This window comes from Lampris incognitus, chromosome 15 (assembly GCF_029633865.1).
Source record: "Lampris incognitus isolate fLamInc1 chromosome 15, fLamInc1.hap2, whole genome shotgun sequence".
NCBI classification, from domain to species: Eukaryota; Metazoa; Chordata; class Actinopteri; order Lampriformes; family Lampridae; genus Lampris; species Lampris incognitus.
In genome coordinates, this window is record NC_079225.1 from 30190850 (window position 1) to 30213050 (window position 22201).

At 45.1% G+C, this 22201-nt stretch overlaps 1 protein-coding gene across 1 annotated transcript in view; it reads right to left on the minus strand.

The window, feature by feature from the left end:
- The window catches only part of LOC130125085 (1-phosphatidylinositol 4,5-bisphosphate phosphodiesterase beta-1), a 191259-nt gene that overhangs the window by 85390 nt on the left and 83668 nt on the right, over positions 1 to 22201 (minus strand). Inside the window, exons 4-8 of the mRNA XM_056294534.1 lie at positions 11151 to 11291; positions 10439 to 10518; positions 5045 to 5098; positions 2243 to 2318; positions 369 to 469 (exon numbers count right to left, since the gene is read on the minus strand). Of these exons, the coding sequence (XP_056150509.1) occupies positions 369 to 469; positions 2243 to 2318; positions 5045 to 5098; positions 10439 to 10518; positions 11151 to 11291 (452 nt within the window). The remainder of the gene's footprint in view (positions 1 to 368; positions 470 to 2242; positions 2319 to 5044; positions 5099 to 10438; positions 10519 to 11150; positions 11292 to 22201) is intronic.

Consider the following 22201-nt stretch of genomic DNA (forward strand, 5'->3'; position numbering starts at 1 on the left):
ACAAACAACTGAGGATAGTAAAAATGGCTTCAAAAATCACAGGAGCAGCACTGCCACAGCTTCAGGACATTTACACCACCCGTGCCAGAAGAAAGGCCCTAGGTGTCATGGAGGACACCATCCACCCAGCACATGGTCTGTTCTCCCTCCTTCCCTCAGGACAACGCTTACAGAGCATCGGAGCTTGGGCCAGCCGCCTCAAAGACACTTTTTACCCCCAGGCGGACAGCTGGCACCTTACATAATTCAGTGATTTATTATTTTGTGGGATTTCTAATTTCTTATTTATTGTTAAATGTTAAAACACTTGTAGTGTGAATGAGTTTAGTTTCCTGATTGACTATTTAAGTGGAAAATGCGGTCCTTACACTTCAGAGAAGATGTGGTCCAGCTCAGGCCGGGGACAGAGGTTGCTGAGGAAAATGTTGTAGATGTCTGGGGGGAAGTCCTCTTGGGGAACGGAGTCATTCTGCAGGACACAATAGTAAAAATGTTCTCTGTCTTTCACTTCCTCTGACACATGAACATGCATGCACACAAACCAAAAAAAACACATCCAACATTTGCACACATATGTGCTAATGGACACACCTATTCAGAGACCATCAAACATGCATACATAAGCAGACGCGTTAACCCACTCACACATACACCCTCTCTACAAACAAATGAAACACACATGTTCTCTCTCGTACACGAACACACAAACAGTTTTTCAAAGGCATATTTCTGAAACAATGTACACAGATAAGTGTCTGCGATGTGTGCCCATTTAAACGAAAGAGCGTGGCTACGAGGGGCCCCATATGGAGCTATCAGAGCCAAACAGGTCTGAGTGAGACACAGCACACGCAGTGTTGGGCAACAGCCCCCTGCCAAGGAGAAACAGAGCAGAACAAAACGATGTTTGGGAGAAAAGAGAGAGAAAGAGAGAGGACGAGAGAGATAAGGGGAGGACCCACCTTGGGGAGAAGGAGATGCAGGTCAAGTCCCGTCGAGACACAAATGAGTCATTCTAAAGACCTTGGTGGGAGCTTGCTAGTGCAAGAGTGTGTGTGTGTGTGTGTGTGTGTGTGTGTGTGTTTCAGGGATTAACAGCACTACCGTTTAACTGTAATTAATTGCTCGTTGGAACAATAGCGAATCCCACCAGACCTTCATACAGCAGTGCATTTTTCACTCCCTGCGCTAATTATGTATAACTTGTTTGTGTGAATTGGTGTTCCCTTTATGTGGATGAGAAAGAGAGAAACGCTTTTGTACTGTTAGTGTGTGCATGTGTGTCCCCACGCAGCATTGCCTGTGCATATGAATTAGAAAACGATTCTTTGTGTGCGTGTCTCTCAGCATGCGTTCATGTCTGCATTAAAGAGCATGTCCTTCCTGGGTACCTGCTAAGTGGGTGCTGAAAGGCCTTATTTTACTGTCCTGAGGGCTATGTTACAGCACTGCACAGAAGACAGCTTCTTTCTAATGACATCTTATCTAAATAAATAAGATAAAATAAATAAAACAGGTTTTTATGGTTTCCATTGCTCCCTTTGGAAACATTTCTTTCAACCAAACCAAGCCAAGACAAAAAAAACAAAAAACAAGGTTCTGAAAGGGAAGGCATCTAGAAAATATACTTTCTAAACAAATGAACACACCGGCATTTAACTGCTACTTTGGGGGTTTGGGCTGATCAACGGAAAGATTGATAAATAGATTTCTCAATAGGTCAACAAAGAGATGAGAGAGAGACAGAGAGAGAGAATGACAGACAGACAGACAGACAGACAGACAGCGAGAGAGGGACAGAGATGACAGAGATGACAGACAGACAGACAGACAGAGGGAAAGACAGTGAGAGAGAGGGGGACAGAGAGAGACAGAGAGGGGGGGGCAGAGAGACATGAGAGAGAGAGAGAGAGAGAGAGAGAGAGAGAGAGAGAGAGAGAGAGAGAGAGAGAGAGAGAGAGAGAGAGAGAGAGAGAGAGAGAGAGAGAGAGAGAGAGAGAGAGAGAGAGTGGGACAGAGAGGGACAGAGAGAGAGAGAGAGAGAGAGAGAGAGAGAGAGAGAGAGAGAGAGAGAGAGAGAGAGAGAGAGAGAGAGAGAGAGAGAGAGAGAGAGAAGGACATGTTTGGAAACAGAGACAGACACAGACTGACAAGACAGGCAGACAGAAAAGGAAAAAAAAAACAAAGAGACAGAGCAAGGTATAATAAAAGACAGGTAAGCTGGTGTATTTTGGTTTCTCACCCTGCCAGATGGGAGGTTACAATTTTCCAGGGCTGTCTCCACTCGTTTCCTGTCTGCAGAGAACATCCTGAAGATACTGCAGAGACACAGAAGAGCAGCCCCGCTCAGTAAGCACACACAATGTCAGACAGACAAAGCTTTGACACCAATCCTCACTGTCAGCCCGACCCGTTCATTGTAACGATCAGCTCGAGTTTGAGGGTTGAACGGTTTTGTCTTGCAAGGCTCGGTCTCAACCGCCTTACTTTAAAACACGGACACGTGCAGCCAAATCAAAGTACAAGGACAAAGCAGGATGATGGTCTCCAGATATGAAACCTTGTCGATGCTGTAAAAAGTCCAAGTAAAATCAAGCTGACTACAATCACTTAGGGAAACAAACACAAACTGCTCAGTCTATGTCTGTGTCTGTGTGTTCTTAGGAAATGTCATCGTGTCCAAATGTACAGGTGTTAGTCTGCAGTTTGCTCACGTTCACCCCCGGGCTGAGAAGATCAACTCTGGAAAACAACTGACATAATTTGTTGAAATTCACAAAGCCTCATCAACGCGGTTATACAACAACAAACATTTTGCGGACTGAATATTCTCTGGCAAACCGATTATTCATTATAATTAACCAAAGGCGCGTTTGCTTTTGAGAAATAGATGGCAGCAGCATTTGTTGGCAATACTAGAACAAACCAGTGGAGTGACTGAAACAAATTGATGCGAGTGTGAAAACAAAAGTCCTGCTCAAACATATTTGCATGCGATTTTGAAAATAAAGCTTCCCATCTCCACTGAATTGCACTTCAATGTGAAAATAGAGAATACAAAAAGTCCTGAAAAGCTCACCAGAAAAACAGCTGCCCAATCAACAATTTTACCATTTCCTCAGTAACTCGACAACCGTACGGGTCTGTTTAATTTTGCAGCTTCACAATGTAACTTAACATTGAAAAAGGGTCAATCTCAAAGGTCAGCGGTCACGAGCTACATATCTTTCCCCCCGGTTCTTCACTTTTTGACTGCGGAGAAAGAGGAATTATTATTTAGCGGTGCGGGGCTAAGCCCTCATTTTCGTTTCCGATTAACCTGGGAGATAAAATGATTTACTGCAAACAAGCCCAGCAGCGACACAGTTACTACCCGCTGTTTAAATCTCTTCCCTCTGGCCAAGGCCTGTTTTTAAATGCATGCAAAGGTATGCCTGCGCTAATCCATGAGCGCATGCTGTATAGTCAGTGGGAGAGCAGAGTCAAGCTGACATTAGTCAAGTTGACACGTCCTCCCAGCTAGGAGGTTAATTCCCAAAACGGCAAGGAGCATCGCTCTACATCTCTCTCTGCTGACACCCTGTGTTTTCCTCTGCAAATCTGACACGGGTTATCGCAAAAGTTCAAGCACTCGGTGTCCAAATGCACAACTTGATGAATGGAGATGGAGAGATCCGGGTTTTAATGGAGACAGCATACTTGCACCAAAAAGATTGTACACTTTTATAGCTTTCTTCCTCGCGTTTTCTGTCTGTCTCTTTTTTCTCTCACTCTTACTCTCTCTCTCTCTCTCCCTCTCTCTCACACACACACACACACACACACACACACACACACACACACACACACACACACACACACACACACACACACACACACATGTGAAGCTAAAGCGTCTAGGGCCAGTTGATGGATGGTGGTGGTCTAAGCCTAAGGCCCGATGGCAGAGTAGAGGAAGGTCCTTCAGAATAGTAGCAGATTCTCTCTCAGAGGCTGATTTTAGATAGCTGTTCCTGCTGACCTGATCAATACATGGCTGCCACTCGATCACAGGCAGACAGACTTTCAGTAGCACCAACAGAGAAAAAAAGAGAGAGCGGCGCTCGGAGGCAAGAAAATGGAGAAATGCTGAGAGAAGAAAGTGAGAGCGTGAGATGGTTGACTGAAAAAAGAGAAGGAAAGTGATGAGTGGAAAGTGGTAAGGACTAAAGAGATTTATGTGGAAAAAAAACCAAGACTAGGTTAAAACTTAGCATATGGCTGGACTGCGACTACATTTAGAAAGCGGCTGTTTTTGCGCGACTACATTTTAAAAGGCGGCTATTTTTGATGCCGGTTCGGTATTTATACAGTTAAATAGCGCCAATTTATTTTTATATTAAATAATTACTTGGCTATAACTACTGCTACCATGATGATCACTGGAAAGTCTGGCCTTGATGTCGCTTATAAATGCGCTTCAGTTACCACCGACTCTCTGAAAACACTAATAATTTTCATTCTAGCTGCGTGTGGCTATTAGAGCTGGTGTTTGTGAATTTGTGAATGTATCCACCACCAGCAAAATATTATTATGTTCGTCAACTGGTTGCGCTGACTCACGGCCAATAATGAAACTATCACTTCCGTGTTTACTAGTGACGTCGTTGGTCACCTGATAAAGCGGCCCAATCATGTCAAATTGAACACTCAGTCAGCCAGGGACATTCGCGTTTGTAGGGCTCACCCTGCTGGCCGGTCCAGTACATCGGTAGATGAAGGGACAGATAGATGCCAGATTCACAGATCATTAGATAGACAGACAGGTAAACGGATAAATAGATAGAATGATACATAGAGTCAGGAGGGAACAGACACAGAAATCCAGATGGAAAGACAGATATTTACATACTGTACATGTATGCATACATTTTTTTTTACCACCCATACACTCAAACAAACATACAAATACATTCAGACACATACCCGGGAACGATAAAGTCGGATATGGAGTGAACAAAAGGAAGGGGAGAGGCAGGAGAGGAGAGAGGGATGAGAGACTTACTTCTTGACAGGGATTCGTCCCTCAGGGTTGAGCTGCAGCTTCATGCGAGTGTATCTGCAGAGGATAGAGCACATGCTTCAGAAGACAGATTGGAAACAACATGAAATCGACAACTTTGTTTGTACAATTATGTGTGTGCGTGTGTGCAGGTGTGTGTTCACGTGGGCGATCTTTGAAACATGGTTAGATAAGTGATGGGTGGCACGGTGGTGCAGTGGTTAGTGCGGTCGCCTCACAGCAAGAAAGTCCTGGGTTCAAACCCCGGGGTAGTCTAACCTTGGGGGGGTCGTCCTCTGTGTGGAGATTGCATGTTCTCCCTGTGTCTGTGTGGGTTTGCTCCGGTTTCCTCCCAAAGACATGCAGGTCAGGTGAATCGGCTGTACTAAATTGTCCCTAAATTAGTGTTGTAGTACTCGAGTCCTGATTTTCAGGACTCGTGAATCGACTTGAACTTGAGCACTGATGACTCGGACTTGGACTCGAGCATTGACTGCATTTGGACTCGGAAGTTGGAGATGAGGACTCGGACTTGTTAATTGATCAAGACTGTTTTTTTGTTTTTGTTAGTTTTTACACATTGATAGCTGTGAATAGTGTGACATTAGCAAATGGTGGATACAGTATATTATCAAATATACACTGTATCCACCATTTGCTAATGTCACACTATTCACAGCTATCAATGTGTTTTGAAGCACATCCAATGTCAAAGAAATTCAGACTGTTCTAAATTGTGTATGTATGTGTGTCTGTGTGTGTGTGTGTGTGTGTGGGTGCGCACATGCTTGCGAGTGCATTTGTTTGGCTATTGTGCCAAAAAGTAAATAAACTCCCTTTGAAATGGTGACAGCTGTGTCATTTTTGTTTAATGTAGACCTTTTTTATTTGTATGTCAGCTTTTTTACGGTGCCAGAGTGGAGCACAATGCAGCTCATCTTGGAACTCGACTCAGACTTAACCTTGATGAATCGGACTCAGACTCCAGTAATGGGGTCTTATCTCAGACTCGACTCAGACTCGGACCCGAACATTGGGGACTCGAGACTCAACTCGGATTCGAGGTTTAGTGATTCGACTACAACACTGCCCTACATATGAATGTGTTGGCCCTGTGATGGCCTAGCGGCCTGTCCAGGGTGTCTCCCCGCCTGCCGCCCAATGACTGCTGAGATAGGCTCCAGCATCCTGCGACCCGAATACAGATAAGTGGCTTGGATAATGGATGGATGGATAGATAAATGATGTATACATTCAAAACTGTTGAATGCCATGTTTGCATGTGCATGTGCCTACACACTCATGAGAGCGGCCATGTATTTACTGTCACAGATGCCATATGTGTGTGTTTGAGTGTGTACATTATATATATATAAAGATAGATACAGGAAAAAAACTTTAATACATAGCAGAACAAGCTTGTTTCATGCATCACGCACTCATTAGCTGCCAATGAGAGCGTGACGCATGAAACAAGCTTGTTCAGCTATGTATTAAAGTTTTTTTTTCCTACATCTATCTTAATATCCCGCTGATCATTTGTTGAGCACTTTTATCAACACCATTGACGGTTTCCAAAAAAATAACGCTCTCTCTCTCTCTCTCTCTCTCTCTCTCTCTCTCTCTCTCTCTCTCTCTCTATATATATATATATATATATATATATATATATATATATATACACTCACTGGCCACTTTATTAGGTACACCTTGCTAGTACCGGGTTGGACCCCCTTTTGCCTTCAGAACTGCCTTAATCCTTCGTGGCATAGATTCAACAAGGTACTGGAAACATTCCTCAGAGAGTTTGGTCCATATTGACACGATAGCATCACGCAGTTGCTGCAGATTTGTCGGCTGCACATCCATGATGCGAATCTCCCGGTCCACCACATCCCAAAGGTGCTCTATTGGATTGAGATCTGGTGACTGTGGAGGCCATTTGAGTACAGTGAACTCATTGTCATGTTCAAGAAACCAGTCTGAGATGATTCGAGCTTTATGACATGGCGCGTTATCCTGCTGGAAGTAGCCATCAGAAGATGGGAACACTGTGGTCATAAAGGGATGGACATGGTCAGCAACAATACTCAGGTAGGCTGTGGCGTTGACACGATGCTCAATTGGTACTAAGGGGCCCAAAGTGTGCCAAGAAAATATCCCCCACACCATTACACCACCACCACCAGCCTGAACTGTTGATACAAGGCAGGATGGATCCATGCTTTCATGTTGTTGACACCAAATTCTGACCCTACCATCCGAATGTCGCAGCAGAAATCGAGACTCATCAGACCAGGCAACGTTTTTCCAATCTTCTATTGTCCAATTTTGGTGAGCCTGTGCGAATTGTAGCCTCAGTTTCCTGTTCTTAGCTGACAGGAGTGGCACCCGGTGTGGTCTTCTGCTGCTGTAGCCCATCTGCCTCAAGGTTCGACGTGTTGTGTGTTCAGAGATGCTCTTCTGTATACCTCGGTTGTAATGAGTGGTTATTTGAGTTACTGTTGCCTTTCTATTAGCTCGAACCAGTCTGGCCATTCTCCTCTGACCTCTGGCATCAACAAGGCATTTTCGCCCACAGAACTGCCGCTCACTGGATATTTTCTCTTTTTCGGACCATTCTCTGTAAACCCTAGAGATGGTTGTGCGTGAAAATCCCAGTAGATCAGCAGTTTCTGAAATACTCAGACCAGCCCGTCTGGCACCAACAACCATGCCACGTTCAAAGTCACTTAAATCACCTTTCTTCCCCATTCTGATGCTCGGTTTGAACTGCAGCAGATCGTCTTGACCATGTCTACATGCCTAAATGCATTGAGTTGCTGCCATGTGATTGGCTGATTAGAAATTTGTGTTAACGAGCAGTTGGACGGGTGTGCCTAATAAAGTGGCTGGTGAGTGTATATATATATATATATAGAGAGAGAGAGCGTTATTTTGGGCTATATATATATATATATATATATATAGCGTTATCAACACAGAAACAGGAAAAAAAAGTTTAATACTGCAATGTATTAAACTTTTTTCCTGTATCTGTATATATATATATATAAACACATGTGTATTATGCTATGCACTGATGAGTTTATTGCTGTGTTTACATAATAAGCTAGGCGCCCCTGTAATTCCTGAATGTCTTGAGTTGGCAGTCCAGTGCCATGCAGCAGCAGCAGCGGCAGTCCAGCGTGATCTATAAATAGCTTAGCTGCAACAGGAGCCATTACCATAGGCTGGGCCTTAAGTGGCTACTGGCTAATAATTAATATCCATTACAGTGTCCACTACACAGAGCGGACAGGCTGCCCTAAGTGAAGTCATCGGTGAAACTAATGCTTAATGGGGCCCGGGCACTAGTATCTCTTGGACGTGCTTCTTCCAAGAAGAAGGAAGAATGAATAAGTAAGATGAAGTGATGCTGTAGCGCGAGCTTGCAGACTTTCTTGAAACAGTACATCTCTCTCTCTCTCTCTCTCCCCCTGTCATTTGTGCTCTCTCTATCAGATGTCGACTCTCCCTCTCCAGTTAATGTTAAACTAACAAGGTCAAGTCCCACTTATTCCAGGAAACTCGCTGGCCACAGAAATACTTATTCCAAGTTATCACTGCTTTGTGGCAGGGATTTAAAACAAACTACGTAAAATGAAATAGTGTTTGGTTTGTGTTTATAAAAAGCTCGAGTGTATGGTTCTTTTATTGATTTAGCTAGTCATGCCTCTTCAGACAGCGTGACACGCACACTTAATCCTAATGGCACACAGAGCAAGATTACCCATGGAGCGGCCATAGCATTGTTTTAATGACCACAAGGGAATGTCATATTGCCAGGAGCTATTTCGGACTGACACAGGATGTCATTTTGTTTCCCTTCACTGGGAATATGACATCGCCCAAAAATAGACAAATTCATCACAACACTACGGCCAAAGTACAAACAACTTACTACATGCAGCGACACTTCTACATCCCTTTGGAGATGAAACATCCACGCGCTGCAAATGCGGTCAGTTGAAATGGAGTATTACAGTCTTCGGAGGGGTGCAGCACAGAACCACTGCTTATATGAGCAACCAGCATGACCACAAATGGCGGTCTGTTCAATTCCATACCACCCCCTCTGTGCAATGTGGTTAGCAGCTGCTTTTACTGTGTCATAAGTCAATTAGCCTCTCCTGGGGTGCGAGTTAAAGGTTTGCTGTCCACTGATAAACATCAGGCAGCTGGGGAGCTGAAGCAGGGCAGATACTTCAGCATATCTGCTCAAAAACACTACCATGGAGTACAATCTAATCAGGGTCTGATCAACTGCTCTGTTTTGCCCAGTCACGTTGCACGCACAAACATTGACAGTGAGCCTTATATATATATCAGCTTTGATCAGATCAATGTGAACATTGTGTGGTGAAGCCCTCGGACACAGTTATCACAGTGGATCATAGCTCATGTGAGGACGACGGAGGATGAGAACTGCTTTGTGACACAAAGAGGCCATTGATGAGGATTGCGGGTGAATTATGTAACGGGCTGGAACTTGATGGGAATGGCAACATGGCTACCCATTAACATTTAGAAATAGACACCGTGGCAGCGCGCCATGGTCAGTGATCTGGCCTATTTATGGATCCGCTGTGACAGGTATGCCTTCACAGGGAGTGGTCGATCAGAAAATATGGGCTAAAGGGACACGCAAGCATGTGCTCATCCTCACATGTGCTGTCACACACACAAATATGGGTGCATCCACGCTCCCTCACACACACACTGGTTTTCACAAAATAATAGTTTTTCCACTATCCATTCTCTCCATCTCACCACTTCTGTTACTCTCTCTCTCTCTCTCTGCCCCCTCCTTTTCTGTAGGGCGACATGAACTCTACAATATCTGGCCCTCGGGCTATGAAAAGTACACCTTCACTGATTCTTTCCTCTCATTCACTGTGTGTGTGTGTGTGTGTGTGTGTGTGTGTGTGTGTGTGTAAGTATGAGTGATTGAAAAAGTGTGTTCATGGGTGTTTATGTGTGTGTTATTCATGAAAGCTTGTCTGTGTGTGTATGTGTGTGTACGCAAAAATGTTGGTGGTATTCCATGCTATTATGAGTGTACACGCATGACAGAAAAGCTGTGCATTGCCAATGAGGGAATGAGAATGCGAGTGAGAATACTAGGACACTGTTAAAGTCAGCTGTGTCTCTTTTACGTAACAAATTGTGCAACATTCATATATGACACAAAGCTTTTGGATGTGGCAAATTGTTTGTCGTTTCTTGTTGTAGAAATTGAAACCAGTCTTACGATTGTGGACTAATGTCTGTCCGGGTATGTGTTATGTCCATGTATTCCTGCATGACATGAAGTCAATGCTACGTGAGGAAGAGCGTGTGAGTGTGTACGCTTACGCTTTCTCCAAATAAGCCTCTCTGGACATGTTCTGCGCCAAGAGGTTAGATGCCAGGCTGAAGAGCTCTTCCGCCCACTCCTGCATGCAGTGACACACAAATACAGACACAGACACAGACACAGACACACACACACACAGACACAGACACAGACACACACAGACACAGACACACACACACACACACACACACACACACACACACACACACACACACACACCAGAAGTAACATATCTGCCAGGCTGGTTTTTTCTGAGGAGAAATCTCACCACCCACCCAACACACCACCTGACTAACCCATGTGAAAATGACAAATTCATTAATGATCTAACGAGTCTTATAGCATTAATTTTTTTTATCTACATCCCATACAAGCAATTAGCACTTGATGGTTTTATAAACTATTTCTCATCAGCTGGAAGAATGGGGGGTTGAGATACTGATCAGATTATGCAGCCTTTTCATAATTTCAATTAACCTTTATTACAGCCAGAACCCCCACCCAGAGATATTTTAGCTATTCCATCACTCCATTAATAACAAAAATGCTTATGTTCATATCCTGTCACTGCTGGCAAATTGTGTCTATTTTCTTTTATATCAATTTATGGCTGTTAAAAATGTGTGCTTATTACTCTTAAAACCCTGCATTGTTTTCAGGGGAGTGGTTTGTTTTTAGAGAAGTGATACACAAGTCTTCACAACGTTTTACCTTTGCTATCTCCTCCTGGAAGGCCATAAAGTTGAGGTAGGTGATGTTGACCATGTCTGGGCCACTCACCACCGTCAACATCCTGTTCTCCATCTTCCCCACCAGGGTGCTCACATCAAGAAGTTCCCGCAGCTTGGCATCCTGAGCGAACGGAAAAGAAAAAAAAAAGACAAGAGGATGTTAACAGCACAGGAAAAACCTGAGGCATGGCGGGAAATCGGCAAGCTGCTATGACTTTACCGCCCTGATAAGGGTGCATCTTTGGATACTGAAACCCTGACTAAAAGATAATATGGTAAAAAATAGGGGTAAAATGAACACTAACACGCTCACATACATGCACACACGCACACACACACACTCACATACACACCCACAGTGGTGTGTGCAAGCACTAACAACAGTATTCCCTACCCACGTGACTTCCTAGAAACCCAAATCCGGTTCCAGGAAGATGGTTGTCCTACCGGATAGAGCCGTTGAAACCACAATTCTCCCATCAAATTTCTAATGGATACCCAGCACAAGTCAGAGAAGACCTTGAGTGACCATTACAACATCTATTTATTGCTGTTCACTGTGCGTTTGTGCGATCTGCAGACAAAGCTAAGCCACACCCATATCCAACAGCGAGTAACGGGCATGGAAAAAGGATATCTTAAATGACCATGTATTTTGATTTTTGGCAAAATCGAAAAGTGTTTTGTCACCACCTCTTTGTGCCCTGGTTTTAGTGGTTCCTCAGCATAGCACATTTACCCATTTCACACGCCAAGAGGGGTGTCGCACAAAAAAAACTCAAAGTCAGTATAGTTCACAGTCCATGTGGCAGCTGGGGCAATCGATCATCGTCAATTCAGCTATCTGAGGCTGACGGAGCCCATGGCCGCAGCAAAGAAGGAATGGTCCAGCAGCTTCATAACAGCAGACAAATCAATGGCCGTAAAGTAATGGTCTATTTATGTGAGACAGGTGAATTCATTTGAACACTGGTGAATTTTTGAATGAACCAGTTAATAAATCACATGTCAAAGTGGTCAAAGATGTTTCTGACCATCTGCACTTTTCTTTTTTTTTTTCTCGGGATTTTTTCTCCCCAGTTGTATCCGGCCAATTACCCCACTCTTCCGAGCCGTCCCAGTCACTGCTCCACCCCCTCTGCTGATCCGGGGAGGGCTGCAGACTACCACATGCCTCCTCCGATACATGTGGAGTCACCAGCTGCTTCTTTTCACCTGACAGTGAGGAGTTTCACCAGGGGTCGTAGCACATGGGAGGCTCATACTATTCCCCCCAGTTCCCCCTCCCCCCCAAACAGGCACCCCGACCGGCCAGGGGAGGTGCTAGTGCAGCGACCAGGACACATACCCAAATCCAGCTTCCCACCCGCAGACACGGCCAATTGTGTCTGTAGGGACGCCCGACCAAGCCGGAGGTAACACGGGGATTCGAACCGGCGATCCCTGTGTTGGTAGCTAACGGAATAGACTGCTACGCTACTCGGATGCCCCGACCATCTGCACTTTAATGGGTGAGGAAGAAAGTGCAACAAGCTTATCGTAAATGTTCACCGTTGATTGATTAAGACCCCTATTTGGGGTCCTGTGATCCCTTTAATGCTCAAATAGTGGGATGCATCATGACAGCTGATATTACTTTCAACACCTCGATGACATGAGGCAATATCAGCTTTTGCAAAAGGTGATTTCACAAGGTGCCGTGGCTCATAAAAAGACATCACTGAATGATGAATAACGATGGTGACTGTTAATCTTCATACACGGCCACCTCTGCAAAATGGATCCAATGGAGTGCCTTCGCTCGCTGCTCTGCACCAATAAGTGGCATTGTAAAGTAAGTAAATGTACGAGAAGAAATGATTTCCATTTGGATCAACGCAAATATTTTTGGACATGAATTTCTCATTACAACCAACCTCCACCATCACTGTAAAAATAAACGTTTTTGGGAGATTACATCGGCCCGTTGTGAGCCCTTTCTTTGTCTCCCCGGTAGTAAACAGAAGAATGAATTTAAACTCTCCTGTTTAATGAGATTACAACCTTTTAAAGAAAGCTGAGTTTTTACCCTCTCACCATGTATAAATATAAAATTGGGAGCGCAACACATCAGCCAAAACTATACTAGCAAATACTGAGGATGAATTTGTATTCATTGGATGAGACTGCAGAGAAGAAAAAAACAATGCCAAACAAACTTAAGCAAACATAGACTCAAACGGCTCTTCTTGAGTGCAAACCATATAAAAAAAAAACAAAGAAATATGCTTCCAAGGTGCAAGAGAGGAATAACAATGATCATTTTCTCTTTTCTGTGGCCCAATATGCTGGCAGCATACAAATGGCTGCTCTTGCTTAATTAACACAACAAAAAAAAGCCATGTAAAGGATTTTGCAACGAAAGCAAATGAGCTCCCACTAATTTACCCAATCAAACAAAGAGCACAGTGTCCTGTGTCATGCTGATAAATGTCCTCTACACGTCCCACATGCCCTCCAATCAAATTTTGCAGCTTAGTGGTGCCCACTATTATCGTGCCAAACTTTTTCAGAAGATTCACTCCCCCTCCCTGACTGCCAGTTTGTCTGCCTTCCTCTTACGCAAGTCTTCTTCATAGTCGAACATAAATACGTAACGACAACTATTTTCCTGGGGAAAATGCGTCTAACATTCTCCAGAGATTGGTACTGCAGACAGAAGGCAGAGATGAGTAATTGTGAAAGCGTCACAACACTGAGAGGAAGCCAACTTGACAAGGAATAGGTTCTCCCCCTCCAACACGCGTCAAAAGACACACATGCACATACAATGTAGTAGACGGTGTATGACATGTATTTTCTTGTTTTGTTTTTTTTGGATTGTTTGTTCCCTTTTTCTCCCCAATTGTATCCGGCCAATTACCCCACTGATCCACCCCTTCTGCCGATCCGGGGAGGGCTGCAGACTACCACATGCCTCCTCCGATACATGTGAAGTCGCCAGCCGCTTCTTTTCACCTGACAGTGAGGAGTTTCACCAGGGGGACATAGCGCGTGGGAGGATCATACTATTCCCCCTAGTTCCCCCCCGACTGACCAGAGGAGGCACTAGTGCAGCAACCAGGACACATACCCACATCCGGCTTCCCACCCGCAGACATGGCCAATTGTGTCTGTAGGGATGCCTGACCGAGCTGGAGGCAACACGGGGATTCGAACCGGGATCCCTGTGTTGGTAGGCAACTGCCTAGACCACTACACTACCTGGACGCCTGTAGGGCATATATTTTCAACCAAAGACATTGCTGTTCCTGTTACAAAGCCATGACTGTAACCTCAAGAACTGTCTCACTGTTTCTTTGCTTGGGCCTACTGTAGCAGTACAAAAACAAGGGCTAGTGACTTGCAGAAAAAGCATCAAACCACGCTAACAAAATGTAGCTATTCATCCAACATGGGCAGGGAGAGAGGGAGTGACATGGCCATGGGCTTGACCAGAGATCGATGGGGTACAAAGTGCTGGTTTTAAATGGGAATCCATCACCATGCACTTAGGGCCCACAGGGCCCATCTCTCGAAGTATAAGAAAACTCACTTTCAATTTGCCGAAACACACAATGCCAAGCTTCCCTTTTGAGAGATGGCTTGGCTGTCTGCGGGAGAGAAAAGGCCTGTGAGACCTGTGTGAATACGATGCATATTTCATTTATGATTGTGTTAGAAGGCCAATACTGTTTGAAGCTTCTTCTTTTTTCATGCCGCTTGTAGCGGTTAGATGAACACGTTGCTCATCTTCTCATGAGCTTTTAAGTCAGCTCGGCGCTGATCTGGAAGGGAGCTGCGAGCAGCCGAGGCACGTCAGTGGGAGAAACATCAGCAGCTATGCTGAAGGAGGACTCGCTACGAGTGAAACGAGCTGACATGAGGTGGACCCTGTCTGACAAGGTGGGGGGAGGAAAGGAAAGGAGGGAGTCCAGGGAGAGGATAAAATGAGGGCAGAGGAGACAATGGGGGAAGAGGAGTACAGTGAAAAAGAGGAGAGGAGGGGGGAAAAGAAGCAGATGAAACAGGAGGGGGAAAGAGAGCAAGAAACACAGAGGGAAGTTGGGGAGAAAATAAAAAGGAAGGTAGAAGTTTGGGGTGGTGGAGGGGTTCAGCCATATGGGTGGTATTTAATTTGCGCTGGTGCACCGTGGGGGCCATTGGAGGCATGCTGCAGGGCCCTGTTGCAGCAAGGATGGGAGATTGACGGCGGAGTTGGGCGTGTGCATGACGGGCAGTGGGGGATTTTCGGGTGGTAGTTGGGATTGGGGTGTGGTTGCGGTGTAACGTGGTGCTGTGTTTTAGGTTTAAAAAAAAAAAAAAAAGAAAAGCTTATCCTATCATTGGAAGTGTCTATCTCCTATTACCGCATACGTTAGTCTGTGTGTGCTTGAGATAATGAGTATTTGTGTCTGGCCAATAGCATGCATATTAATAGTCGTCGCCTGACAGTATGGTAACTTCTATCAGACACCTAGCTCTAAGATTGAGAGGCAGCCTGGGGCAATACTCAACCTCTCTACCCCTGTTTTAGTTTGATGTGAGTCTTCTGCTGTCACCAGCCATGTGCTCAAACTCTGTGACACACACTGACTGAGCACAGGGAAAGAAATGCAGATTGGCAGAAGGAGCTCAACCTCCGCTCAGGTCATTAAACGTGCAGCATGGCACCTGTCTACACATGCACCCGCTGGCATGACGGTATGCACACACACACACACATACAAACAGACATGCGAGCATACAAACGCACCTTTGAAATCATCCTCACGGAGATCCACACACACAGACATCCGATCAAAGGAAACATCATGAAAGATTAACGATGACCCAACACGCTCCATATATGCCACTCTAGACCCTGCCTCTAAAATGTGACATTAAAAGTGTATTAACTCACTTGTGCCTCAACCAGAGCCAGATTCTGTCGAAGCAAACCTGCTACAAGAGCGGCAGAGTAAGGGGAATTTCCCAAGTCCATCGAAATGTTAGAGAGCTCAAATTCGTATCGTAATATCTTAGAAGTGCAAGAGGTGCACAATTGTGTCTTTCATATAACTGACAAAAGCAGAAGTTGCTTTGCAAAAGGAAGTGTTGAGATGTTATGGGTTTGACAGGTGATGCTGACTTGCAATCTTTCCCTTATTTTCATGTAACGTTGCTAAAATATACCAGAGCAGTGGAAATAATTTATTATGTAGCATAGACGGCCCCTATAAAGATGTTAGCATTATTTTAGAAATGGTGTGTGATGAGCTGCTGTCTTCTAAGTGATCTAGTTCTCATAAGGCATAAACACCACCATGCTTAAAAAACCATTCTGGTCAGTACAGTATACTAAGGAGTGCAACAACTTTTGCTGAACCTGCAACTGCATAGTTTTGACCCAGTTTGCGTCATATTTTGGTCAATTTAAGTGTTAACTGAACTTGTCAGACATGTCTGAAAGGTGAAAGGAGAATTTTGAGCACCAAGGAAATTGGAAGACAGCAAAGTTTAAATATTTTATCATTTACAGCATCTCCTTTTTGAACTGCAGCCAAATGTTGATGTTGATGTCAGATTTTTATCATCCTCTACCACCCACCAGCCAGTCTTTTAAGCCCAACTGGGTGTCTTGACTACTTCAAGCTTCAAAATACTTCTCTCCTTTTACTGGGCAAAACACAGGTTGTCAAATTCAATAGTACATTTTCAAATTCATTGACCATTAGCACAGGTGATCCTCTGGGGTGTGACCTCGTATCTCTGCTCTACTCATTATATACCAATGACTGTATGTCACACTCCACTGTAAAAAATGACCAAGTTTGCTGATGATACAACACCGGTGGGACTGATTTCCTGTAATGATGAGACAGCTTATAGAAAACAGGTCTCCTCTCTTATCAACTGGTGTAGCAATAACAATCTGGAACAGAACATCAACAAAACTAAAGAACTTGTGGTTGTCTTCTGTAGAAATCAAGGAGCGCTACAACCACTGGTCAGAACAACCAGTTGGTAGAGAGAGTGGATCATTTCAAATTCCTTGGGACTACAAATCTTCTCCCTGAAATGGTAAGACAACTTCACCACCATCCAGAGGAAAGCTCACCAAATACCATTCTTTCTAAGGCAGCTTAGGAAATTTGGAGTGTCAAGGATTGCAATGTTACAGTTCTACAGTGCTGTCATAGAAAGTGTGCTCACTTTCTCAATAACTGTATGGTATGGCAATTCTACAGCCCATGAGGAAAAAACTGTTGGACAGAGTCGTGCGCACAGCTTCAAAAATAATTGGCTGCGCACCCCCTACCATTTCTGAATTACACCATATTCGCATTCAACCGAAAGGTTTTAAAACCTGGCCAATCCCCTATTCCATCATCTCCCTTCGGGTAAAAGACTACGCAGTATCAAGACCAGAACATCTCGCTTCCACAACAGCCCTTACCCTGCAGCAATCCACATCCTAAATACTTCACTGATTGTATAAGTATAGTCTTCTTAAGCACACACACTTTAATTTGTCCCTTTGAGGGCATGGGACATATGGTTGTATTAGCTGAAGTATGTTTTTGTGGACACTCCTTGTATGTATTGTGTGGTTATATGTTTATCTTTGAGCACACCAAAACAAATTCCAAATCAACTGTAAAATTGATATGGCGATGAATTATTGAATCGTGAATACCTGATTCTCCCTACAGAAAAAAAATTCTCATCGGGGAAATCATTTTGATCCAATTACCCATACTTGTCCATTTTCAAGGTAGGCACAGAGCTCAACGATACATCTGCACCAAATGACTCACCTCACCTCAAGTAAGTAAGAGTTTATATAAGCAAACACAAGCCCAGATAAAGCTAAACATAATGTCGAAGTGGGAGGCCTTGAAAGCCAGCTCATAAGCCAGACTTTAACATCAGGGTTTCAGACGAGCTTGCCTTTTCTGCGTGATTAGAGTGAGAGCACGGCAGAGAGGTTGGTTCGTACCGGAGCACCAGTTCTCCCGCTGCTGGCTAGCCTTGTTAACTAGCTGAGCGGCAAGACGCCACTGGTGAGAGACTAAAAAGCTCTGGGCGCTTTGAAGGGCATTATGGGAAACCATGCCGGCTGTGATGTGCTCATTCTGCCATCCAAACTTATTTGCATATGCTGAGTGTATGTCATGTGTGTGTGCCGCGTTTCTTCGCATGTGTTTCCATGACACAGAGATGATTATGGCGTGCGCTTGAAGTGCATCACCTTTTATGTCAATTTGCAGCGCCGTGTGCTTCGAGTTTTAGGGCCTGTGTGTGCACGTGCATCCATGTGTACTCGCTTTAAGTGTGCTTACTTGTTTATCTGTCAGTATGAGTCAGTCAGTCCACAGAGCATCCCCCCCCCCCCAAAAGCTCAACACTAATCCTGCGACGACTCTCTCTCTCCTGGCAATGCAGCCGTTTATTTAAGAGGTTCACGCCGCATCTGCAGCGCATGTTTTAAACATTAGCCCCACCACAACTCACACGGACAGAACGCTCTGAAACATTGATCCCATTAAGAGCAAGAGCCTCATCTTTCTCGCCAGGCTAAAGCTGCTTCTGGCAAATGACCTTCCTAATCATCTAGGCATATGCATGTAATGCACACACACACACACACACACACACACACACACACACACACACACACACACACACACACACACACACACACACACACACACACAGAGCAAACTCAAACAAAAATTGGAACAGAGATAACGCATACAAGCACGCAGATAATCCAGTGTGCAGTCACACGTGGACTCCCAGAAACACTGAGACACGCACAATTACACCTGCACACTCATACACAAATATGCTGAAACACATACAAAGCAAGACCGCTCTGTGTTAACGTGCAATGCATCCCCTACTATTTGCATGGAGGACACGTCTGTACATATACACACACCCAGTATAAATTAGACCAACAGATACCGTTGGCAAGTTAGGTCATCCATTTTCACAGTTGTACAGAGAAACATATACGCTATGATAATATTATTAGTTATAATAATATGAGAACAGAGTTATGCACACATTGTTCAAAAAATGTCCACAACAACAGCCATGCCTATTTTAGAAATGTAAATATTGCAGAATAGTTATTTGGTGTGTCCACAGGAAGTGAGGAATCAGAGACCAACGCGCATTCAGATGTCAGGGATGCTTAAACATTAATTATACAGCCACATGCCCGGTTCTGTCCCCTACATCATCTACACATTTTCCTGAGGGGAAATTTGTAACCCGGTGGCTCCGGATGCTTCCAACTGGGCCTGTGTACAGTGCAGCTACCACTAATACCCCTGGCTAATTGCCTCAAGTTATTTCATAATCAGTCCAGGGCGTACACAAAACAACCCGACTCAGCACATCTTCTCAGTGTGTGGGTGTATGTGTGCACGTCGGCTTGCCAGCATGTGTCTGTGAGCATGCATGAATGCACGGTGTAGGCTCATGTGTGAATGTGTACGCTTAATCATATCTTCAATGTACTGTAGCATCAACCCATCCATCCATTATCCAAACGCTTATCCTGCTCTTGGGGTCGCGAGGATGCTGGGGCCTATCCCAGCAGTCATCGGGCGGCAGGCGGGGAGACAGGCCGCCAGGCCATCACAGGGCCCGAACACACACACACACACACACACACACACACACACACACACACACACACACACACACACACACACACACACACACAGACATTCACACCTAGGGACAATTTAATACGGGCAATTCACCTGACCTACATGTCTTTGGACTGGGGAGGAAAACGGAGCATCCGGAGGAAACCCACACAGACACGGGGACAACATGCAAACTCCACAACCCGGGACGACCCCTCCAAGGTTGGACAACCCCGGGGCTTGAACCCAGGACCTTCTTGCTGTGAGACAACCGCACTAACCTCAGCGCCACCGTGCTGCGTAGCACCAACCATTGTAGGAATTTAAAACGAGAATACATGAGAGTAAATTCAGTTAAGAGAGTAAATTAAGAGGCTCCGATAATTAAGAAATTGTTGGCTTGTTTACTTAAACTAGGACTTTTTTTTTCTTGGTCTTTTTCACATCCCATTGCTAAATCTGGGTCGAAGAAAAAACCCTTTCATTTGAAAGTTATTATTTATGTGCACATGCTGTTTTTGTCTTACATATTTGGGGCACTCCATTAGGAAATCCCCTCTTATGGCATGTCGTTTAGGGCTAAGAAACTGCGCTGGGAGACATGTTTTTGTTTTTTGTTTTTTCTCCCTAATTTTGAGTCCCTGTTTGCAAGAACATCTAACATCTTGTAGAATTTATAAGCCTGCAGCCTATTACGTTTTCAAAACTGCATGCTAACACACACACACACACACACACACACACACACACACACACACACACACAACGATACACATGAAGAAGCACGCAGTCTTAATTCTAAAGGGACTTGCTTCACACACACTTTGGGAAGCCACAGAGCATTACTGTTAGAGGAAGAGGCCGTCTTTAAAGCTTTTCTGCTGATCAAACAGCCTGTTTGATTCGGCCCCAGCACCAGCGGCCTTTCATAGGATGCGGATGGGAGAGCCATCCGCGTTCTCTCTGGCTCCGCCGTTCCATCTTTGAAACTCCTTTAGCTCAGAAAATGTTGTTCAGGCGAAGCCTGGCGAGGGAAACCTGCAAGGAGCGGCCCGTGTCCTGCCAGTTGCGTAACGGCGAGTCCTTCTCAAAGCTCCACATGTACTGACCGAGGAGAAACCACTGACGATGAGACTATCACACACAACTGTGCAGTCAGCGGCATCAAAGCATAATGAGGAAGAGGGGCGAAAAAAGAACAGAACGGTTAGGGGGGGGGGGTCTTTGATTCTTGGATGTCTGTCTCTATTTCTCTCCCTATCTGTGTTTCTTGCAGACTCTCCTTTTCTTTCGCTCTCTGGTCATAATTCGGTTGAGCGCTCCGGTGGCTGTGGACGCAGGTCACCTTTGTTTCAAAATGCAATGAATCGCCTTGTGAAAAGGTCAACCCCCTCACCAGTCAGCCATCATGCAATGCATCGCCGAGCACCGTATTGAACTCAGCACAATAAACACCCACCTTCGGTGAGGGTTTTCCCATGCGATGCTTTCTTGAATGCATCACGTCAACATAACGTTTCTCACCCAACGTGATGCTCGTGTCTTCCTGCACCATCTTGTCTGTCAGTCAGTCAGTCAGTCAGTCATTTCTTTTTCTTGTTTTTCCTTGTCCCCTTTTCTCTCCTCAGTTGTATCCGGCCAATTACCCCACTCTTCTGAGCTGTCCTGGTTGCTGCTCCACCCCCTCTGCCGAGCCGGGGGGGGGGGGGGGGCTGCAGACTACCACATGCCTCCGCCGACACATGTGGAGTCGCCAGCCGCTTCTTTTCACTTGACAGTGAGCAGTTTCACCAGGGGAACATAGCACGTGGGAGGATCACGCTATTCCCCCCAGTTCCTCCTCCCCCCCGAACAGGCGCCCCGACCGGCCAGAGGAGGTACTAGTGCAGCGACCAGGACGCATATCCACATCTGGCTTCCCACCTGCAGACACGGCCAATTGTACCTGTAGGGACGCCCAACCAAGCCGGAGGTAACACCGGGATTTGAACCGGCGATCCCTGTGTTGGTAGGCAACGGAATAGACCGCTACGCCACCCGGACGCCCCTATCAGTCAGCAATTTCACGCACTGCAAATATTAAACTCCTGAGTCGGTATGTCAAAGCACCAGTACTTCAGCCATAAAACTATCAGTGGTCTTGATGCATCGTCTTTGGGACGTGCCCATCTATGCGACACTACCCCACAAATAGAGAGCTACCATGAGCAGAGCTGGAGGAGCTCGTCTGGTCTGAACAATTACTCATTCAAACTCCTCAACTGGGGGCATTTCATTAACCCTGAAGCAGTGAGACATGAAAGGAAAGATGGAGGGGAGGGGAGAGAGGGCACAAATCATCCCATTTCCTAAATGCCAGGACGTC